The 7962-nt window shown below is 33.5% G+C and overlaps 1 protein-coding gene across 2 annotated transcripts; it reads left to right on the top strand.

The window, feature by feature from the left end:
• The first annotated feature begins 1165 nt into the window (after window positions 1–1165).
• LOC108453762 (heterogeneous nuclear ribonucleoprotein 1-like) lies at window positions 1166–5722 on the top strand. Of its 2 annotated transcripts, XR_008285744.1 has the most exons (7): window positions 1166–1388; window positions 1478–1518; window positions 1655–1818; window positions 2193–2292; window positions 2416–2585; window positions 2865–3545; window positions 4139–5722. XR_008285744.1 is itself a non-coding variant. In XM_017752055.2 (6 exons), the coding sequence occupies exons 1-6, from the start codon at window positions 1345–1347 to the stop codon at window positions 3369–3371; spliced, it is 1026 nt and encodes a 341-aa protein (XP_017607544.1). In that variant the 5' UTR covers window positions 1166–1344; the 3' UTR covers window positions 3372–3730. The 2 variants fall into 2 exon arrangements, 1 of the variants encoding a protein (XP_017607544.1); XM_017752055.2 differs by lacking the exon at window positions 4139–5722 and having other exon boundaries at window positions 2865–3730.
• The last annotated feature ends 2240 nt before the right edge of the window (window positions 5723–7962 follow it).

Below are 7962 nucleotides of genomic sequence, written 5' to 3'. Positions count from 1 at the left end.
TTAATCGAATCGAGTTATTCAAATTATTCGAGTTAACTCCAATAATTCGATTCGAGTTTTGATTTTGAGTCGAGTTAAATTTCACAATTTGAATAACTCAAATAATTAGAATAGTAGATTGGTGTAAATAACCTTTTAGCCCCTATCAACTTTGAAAATAAGTAAATTGGTCTCTCTCTCAACAAAAATTGCAAAAAAAATCAAAATAATTTTAAAAATTTCAAAATAATTTTAAAATTCAAAATATTTATAAAAATTTCAAAATTTATATATTTTTAAAAATTATAAAAATTTTAAAAAATTCTAAAAATATATAAAAAAGTTAAAATTTTAAAAATGTTCTAAAATAATATTTTTGGGACCTAATTAATTATTCAAAATCATACTCAAGTATTTATTATTATTATTTTGCTTTGAATTTTTTCCAAATATATATGGTTTCAAATATATATGCTCTAACGTGGAATTAGTTATGTTGTAACATTATTTTTATTTGACATGTTTAATTTTTTAAATTTAACTCAAACAATTTCACTTGATTCGATTCGACTCGACTTGATTCGAAAAAAAAATTCAAATTGAGTTAAGATGATAAAATAGGACTCGTGAACTCGAAATTTTTTCATCGATTCAATCAAACGCTCACCCCTACATATACTCAATCAGACAATAGAAGTGTTGAGTGCCCTATTTGTTAAAGGTTTATATGTATGGAATGTGGAATTCCTTGGCATTCATCAATGAGTTGTGAAATATATTGGAACCTTCCACTTGAGGAAAGAGATGTTCGAGAGATCAACTTGCAATAATTTTTTACAAAATTTTTAAAAATCAAAATTGATTATTTTGTAAATGTTGTGGTTTAAACTTACCGATATTTTTAGAGTTTGACATAAAATGACCACTTCTGGAAACATTGAAGGCTAAATTTTTTAAAATTTTCATATTTAGGATCAAATTTATAGAACATATAAACATCATAAGGCTAGATTTGTTAGTAGACCAATAAAATAAAGCTCACATTAGCACTTCTATCAAATTTCAAAAGGCTATTAATGTTTAGCGACTGAAAATTTTGATTTTGAAGAGTTCAGTGACCAAAACAGAACATGGTAATAGTATAGGGACCATTTCTGAACTTTACCCAAAAATCTATTAAACCTATTTAAATTATTTTTAAACAAATATTTAAGAACTTTACTCGATGAAGATTTTTAGTTCTTGTCTTTTATAGCAATTCCTCTCTCATCTATATTTGAAACCCTGCCTCTGTTCCAGCGAAACTCCAAACCCTAGAGACTAACCATTCGCATATCTCTCGTTAGATCCCAAAACCAAGCTTTCATGAGTTCCAGAAAAGGCAGTGATAACAACGGCGCTAGCCCTGGGTAATACATATTCTTACGCTTTCCCTTTTTCCTATTTCCTAACACCCTCAATGTTTAATAGTTCGTTGTCCTTCTTCTATCTTGCGCAGGAAAATATTTATCGGAGGCTTAGCTAAGGATACGACTCTCGGTGAGCTTCGCCTTCTTTTTTCTCTTTGATGTTTATATGTGTTTTCGTTCGACGGGATTCTTTAAGTTACTGAGCTTTTCTTTTTTCTTTTTTTTTTGTTGGGGGCTTTGGGTATATTGGTGGGGGGTTTTTTCAGAGACGTTCACCAAGTATTTTGAAAAATATGGGGAGATAACCGATTTTGTTATAATGAAAGATCGGCATACGGGTCGGCCCCGTGGTTTCGGCTTCATTACCTTTGCGGATCCATCTGTTGTTGACACTGTTTTGCAAGAGGACCATGTTATTAATGGCAAACAAGTGAACTAAAGCTTTGACCATTTCGTGTTTTAATATTCTGCCGTTGTTTAGAATCTGGAAAATTCTCAACTTTTAAACTGCCTCAGTTTCTAATAAGTTTAGAGTTTGGTTGTTGGTTTTCTTAGAGATTAGTTACTCTTTGCATTTGAGTTAGCTAAGTTTGTTAGCTCTAATGTTGTAGTCATTGAACTAAAGAAATATTTCATACTTTGTATTTGAATTGTGAAGCTTAGCAAGTGAGCACCATGTTGTTGGTGTAGATTTAGCACTAATGTGGTTTTCGTGTTTCATGGAAAAGTTGGGTTGATATTGTTGTGAGATTTTTTGAAGTGTTTACAATCTATCATTAATGATTGATTTTTTTTATCGCACAGGTTGAGATTAAAAGAACTATTCCTAAAGGTTCTTCACAGTCAAATGATTTCAAGACAAAGAAAATATTTGTTGGTGGGATTCCAACATCAGTTACTGAAGGTCTGGTATTTGATGTATATGCATCTTATTATGAGTGTTTTTGTACTAAACATTATTCTTGATGTTTATACTGGAGTATTGTTTATTTATTATTTTTGTTTTTCATTGCTGTTTGGACCTTAGATGAGTTCAAGAATTTCTTCTCAAAGTATGGAAAGGTGGTGGAACATGAGATCATTCGTGACCATGCAACCAAACGCTCTCGTGGTTTTGGGTTTATAGTGTTTGACAATGAAAAAGTTGTTGAAAATTTGCTGGGAAATGGAAATATGATAGATATGGAGGGTAGTCAGGTGAGTACTTTTGTTCAATGGTTCCCTAAACAATCTGATGTAAGCAGATATGTATATACCCTTTGCACGAATACAGTGCGAAGCTGCATGCCAAACTCTTCTGGTGATGGAAGTAAATATTGCTTGTATTCTATTGAGTTAAATTTCATCATGCACTTCTCTTTGTTCTCAGAGTTCAATTTAGCAGAGTTCATTGGTTATGACTCTTCTTCTCAAGGCAGGGCGTCAAGATAATTCATTCATGAAGGAAACCTAGGTTAACTTGCTTCTTTGTTGTAGGTTGAAATCAAGAAGGCTGAGCCAAAGAAAGCATCAAACCCACCACCTGGTCCTGCATACAGTAGTGAACCTAGGGCACGCTCATATCATGATGATTTTGGTGGATTTGGTGATTATGGTGGCTTTGGTGGTGGTGCTTTTGGTCCTGCTCCTTATAGGTCGTATGGAGGTTTTGGCATTAGATTTGGAGATTATGGTGGTTATGGTGCTGCTGCTGATTTTGGTGGTAGTTATGGGGGGTTTGGTGGTGGTGCTGGTGGTTTTTCTGGTTATCGTGGGGATTCATCATTCGGTTATTCTAGTCGATTTGGTTCTTATGGTGGGTTTAGTGGGAGTGGTATAGGTCCCTATGGTCGTGGAGGTGGAGGCTATGGAAGTTATGGTGGTTCAGGCTCTAGTGGTAGTTATGATACTGGCCCTGGTGCTGGCTTTGGCGGCCCAGGTGGATTTTATGGTAGTAGAACGGGATATGGAGGCAGTAGTCGCTATCATCCTTATGCAAGATAGAACGTGTTTAAGATCTTCCATAGAAGTTGCGCTGGGTTTCCAGAATTTCAGCATTTCTCATCACTTGGTTCAGTAGGCACTGTGCACTTTTGCAAGTTGGCACTACCTAGCAGATCAAAGGAACTATTAGATTTGCTTGTCTTCAGTCTATTGGTTAGAGAACCTGAGTTTTAGGTCTGCACCAAAACTATAGCCTCTCATCAAAGAGAAAACTTGAAGTTTAGCTGAGCTGCTATCTTGCGAGTTTTTTATTGCCAGTTTATTGTAGTTATTTTGAGTTCAGTTAGAACCTTTTTCTAGGTGAGGATGTAACATTTAGCATTTAGTAATTACACACTAGATCATTGTTGACATAGAAAGTATTTGCTCTTTAAATATCTAGTTTTTCTGGTATGCAAATCTTAGGGGCCTTAGGTAAATTACACAGCGGGTATAAGTTTCTAGTCTACTGTTGAAATAAACAGCGTTCTCGCTTAGATGGCTTCAAATGCTTGGAAGATATTAATTAATCATGGTGATGGCTTTCAATATTGGGGGTACATATTTTAGGAATGCATAAAAATTTAACCACGGCATAAAAGAAGTTTAGAACTTGCATGATCTGGTGCACGTAAGGTTTATGACATGCTTGGACTTCATTTTTCTTTAAGCTCATATATCCAAATCTTACCTAAACATTAATATGGGTATATGACCGCACAATGATCTTTCAAATACTTGAAAAAACTTTGCATCAGATCAAGCTTTTGACATTGTTTTTTGAGCAGATCCTTTCATGTACACCATTTATTGTTTCGAGGAAAGCGAGATGAAATTAAAAGAATCGTCCATGCTTTATAACCATAAATTGAAAAGCAGGGGTGAGATGGAAACTGTGGTTATGGCTGTATCTAAGTTGCTTGTGCTAATCTAAGGTGGTGCATGTGCTTTGTCAGGCTGGTTTGAACTGCAAGTTATATTCTTCAAGTCAGATTAGATGCCATTTCTTATGCGTGAATGTGTATGGCTATGTATCACTTCACTGTGTCATGAATACTTGTTTACTCAAAATGCAGTGTCTCCTTAATGCTGGAATATGCTGTTTATTGTTTCAAGGGAATGAGGTACCCTAAGCTTTGATGTTGAATTTTTTATGTCAAGTAGGCAGTAACTAGTGCAACGAGACATAAATATGTAAATCTTATTCAAGGTGGATATATGTTATTTAGAAGCGTCTTTTTTTAGGAAGTATTTAACGTTTAATTTTCCCCTTTCATAAAGATGTTATAGTCCATTTAGAATCTTTTTAAGCTTTGTGAAATTATTAACCATATATATATGTTGCATTTTGGAAGTAAAAGACTGTCTGCCTAAGCTTGCTTGCATTAATTGAAGTTCCGAACTTACGATGATATCTTTCAGGTTCAAGAGAAAGTTGAAGTTGCAACATGATACGCATTAGTGTTTTTTTTATCTAGGAAATATACAGGAAGCTGAAAAGATGACGAGCCTTGAAAAATGAGTGTAAATGTTCAAATCCAATGTACAACTGTAAAATGCTAAAGCATAAACAGATCTGTAATCTCGGGGAGAAAAAAGCATCTGCAGATAAGAATTATTTGAAGTTTTAGAGTATTTTTGGGTGTGCTTAGTTGAGAGGAATGTGTTGAAAAGTGGAAGGAAAATAAATTGAGTATACTTGATAGGGAAGAAAAGTGAAAAGGAAATAGGAGAGATCATCATTTTTATTTTTATCTTAATGCTAGATTAGAAAGATACGAGAAAATGAGGTGTGTGAATGTTAATTTAGAATTTATGTATTTTTAAATGTTCTATTTTTCTTTTTATTTTAACTTTACTAAATAATATTTGATTGAATCTTAATTTGGTTGGTATCGACATTATTGTTAATGTGGAAGGATCTAAGTTTAAGTATGTTAGGATTTAAGTTTAAGTATGTTGAAGTGTATTTATTTTTCTATTTAAAAATTGTGAAAGAATTATAAATAGTTTTAGGCGTATTTGTATACAAAAATCTACTAAGGAGAAAGAATAACATTCTCTTTTTCATCTTTCTTAATAAGTACATTTATGGATAATTATTTTCATCCTTTTAAGTTTCTACTTAAATTATCCTTAGTAATTGTTTTTGCACTTTACTAAGCAAAGGTTTAGTCAAGATCATGGTAGTCACTACTATATTTGTATGTTTCATTTTTAAATTGTTATTAAGTAGTCTATGTTTTCTTTTGGTTAACATTTCGGTTGATTTTGGTCATTTTAGTGCGTTTGACCTAACACGGTCAATATTGTCTTGTATTGTACATATTGATCTATATCAATTAGTACAAAATTTTGATATTTTAAACAAATTTTTTTAAGTTTCTATCTTAATCTTTTAAATTTTCTATAATTATATTTAAAATTAATAGTTGTTTAACTAAATTATGGAATATAATAATTCTAAAATCTATATATACATATGGATATAATTAAGATATATTTTCATATATAATTGTTATACCCCTTCTGGCCTATGACACTTGGTAGCACAATACTACCAACTAGCCACAAAAGATTGATAGCCCATAAGGCCTGATTCCATCTACCCTTCTTCTACCTTTCCTAGCTTGATCAACCACCAATGTGAATTAGTTACTTGTTTCCTACAAAAGGTTTTTATTCGACACCCACTCTTTTTTTTTGACTATTTAAGCCACCCGATCATCGCCAGATGTGTGAACGCCTGGATTAGAAATATTGTAGCAAAACAGATAAAAAGATTAAACTATGGTGTTAGTAAGTATACATGTCAAATTGTAATATAGTAAAGTGTTATAATGAAACACTTTGGGAAATACTTCGAGGATCATATTCAAGGAAAGTGAATTAAGTCAAAATTAAATCTCTACTTTAATAAGCCTAAATAGTACAAATTTTAAATTATATTATGAAAATCAAATAAACAAGTTAATCTAATTAACCTAAAATGAATTAAATTAAAAAATCAACCAATTGAACATTTGAGAATAATCTAATAGAATAGGCAAGAGTTTAACTCACTTCAATGGTCTAAATTAACTTCTAAACTCGGGTGTTTTTGAGTTAGCTATTAATTAACAAGTTATTACCTCTCAACTTTTAACTAATTAATTAATCGACCAATATATGCTTTGTAACACCTCGCACCTGTGCCCCACGCCGGGTCGGAATATGAGGCATTACCTGACTTAACTTAAGCAAATAAATGTTTTTATAACACCAAAACATGGTCAAATTAAAACTTTTTCAATTTCATTTATAAACTCTTTAATAAGAGCCTATTAAGCTTAAAACATCCATTGGAATCCATTCGGAAACAATTCGAGTCTTTTAAAAGACTCTAAAAATAACTCTTAACATAGGGGCACACGTCCGTGTGGGAGGGGCAACACACCCGTGTGACATTTCAACTTGGTCGTGTTATTGGCCCGTGTGGCTTACACGGCCTAAGCAATACGGAAACATGCCTATGTCCTATACCCGTGTGGAATTATTTTTAAATGCACAACTACAGGGGTTTTCACACGGTTTGAAACACGTACATGTCTTTGGCTCGTGTTCTTCACACGGCTATGACACACCTGTGTCCTAACCTGTGTGTAAAAACCTGGACATTCTGTTTCTGACATCAGTAATCCTTAAGGGCCACACGGTCAAGGCACACGCCCGTGTGCTAGGCCGTGCCCTTCACATGGCTGAGACACACGGTCGCGTCTCTGCCAGTGTGTTTACTATCATGCATACTGACTTACAATTCTTACGTGCAGGGGACATACGGCTACATCACACGCCCATGTGGTGGACCGTGTGTCACATACGGCCTAGACACACGCCCGTGTGCCTACCGGTGTGGACAAAATAAGGCTATTTACTAATCCTTTTCGTCACCCTTACTTGTGTAACCTGCACAAAAATCACTTTATACTAACATAAGGGCACATCACATAACCAAAATAACCACAAAGTACATCTCATTTATACAATTTACTCATCTATGAAAACATCATCTTCTATTTATAAATCAAAATGAATATTGACCATCATCTATGGCCTTATACAAAATGAGTATCATATTTATCATATGAGCCAACACATTATTGCTAACTAACAAAACACTAAACAAAGACTTGAGTCCTTATACATGCCAGAAAACAAAACGATGAAACTAGCTATACCAAGGTCTTGAGTGATAGAGTGATTGAAGCTTTTGATGTCACTGGATCCCTGATACTAGCTTGGCGGTACTAAAAAGAAAGAAAAGAAAAGAGGGTAAGCGTAAGAGCTTAGTAAGTACATATATGCAAATAAAGTGTAATTACAAGAAAGTCATATTCACCCAACGGTAGCTTGTCATGCTTAAAAGATATAAATCTCTTAACACCTCTATCTTACTATTCCTTTCATTCCTATATACTTAATACACCTCATTCTTTACTTAGGTCCTAACCATGAGTTCGGTATACATACCTCATCATAGTATTCACCAACTAAATCTTTGGGTTATGCGTTGAACTCTCGAAATACATATGGATATGTAGGGAATTTGTCTAAATGCTATATAAGAAATCAG

This window comes from Gossypium arboreum, chromosome 7 (assembly GCF_025698485.1).
Source record: "Gossypium arboreum isolate Shixiya-1 chromosome 7, ASM2569848v2, whole genome shotgun sequence".
Lineage (NCBI taxonomy): Eukaryota > Viridiplantae > Streptophyta > Magnoliopsida > Malvales > Malvaceae > Gossypium > Gossypium arboreum.
The sequence above is the reverse complement of the archived record's forward strand: the minus strand, read 5'-3'. Positions and strand labels throughout refer to the sequence as shown.

Coding starts and splice junctions, on each gene's coding strand:
- LOC108453762 (XM_017752055.2), top strand. CDS start 1,345: ATGAGTTCCAGAAAAGGCAGTGATAACAACGGCGCTAGCCCTGG. Junction 1,519..1,654: donor AGCTAAGGATACGACTCTCG/GTGAGCTTCGCC, acceptor GGGTTTTTTCAG/AGACGTTCACCAAGTATTTT. Junction 2,586..2,864: donor TAGATATGGAGGGTAGTCAG/GTGAGTACTTTT, acceptor TCTTTGTTGTAG/GTTGAAATCAAGAAGGCTGA.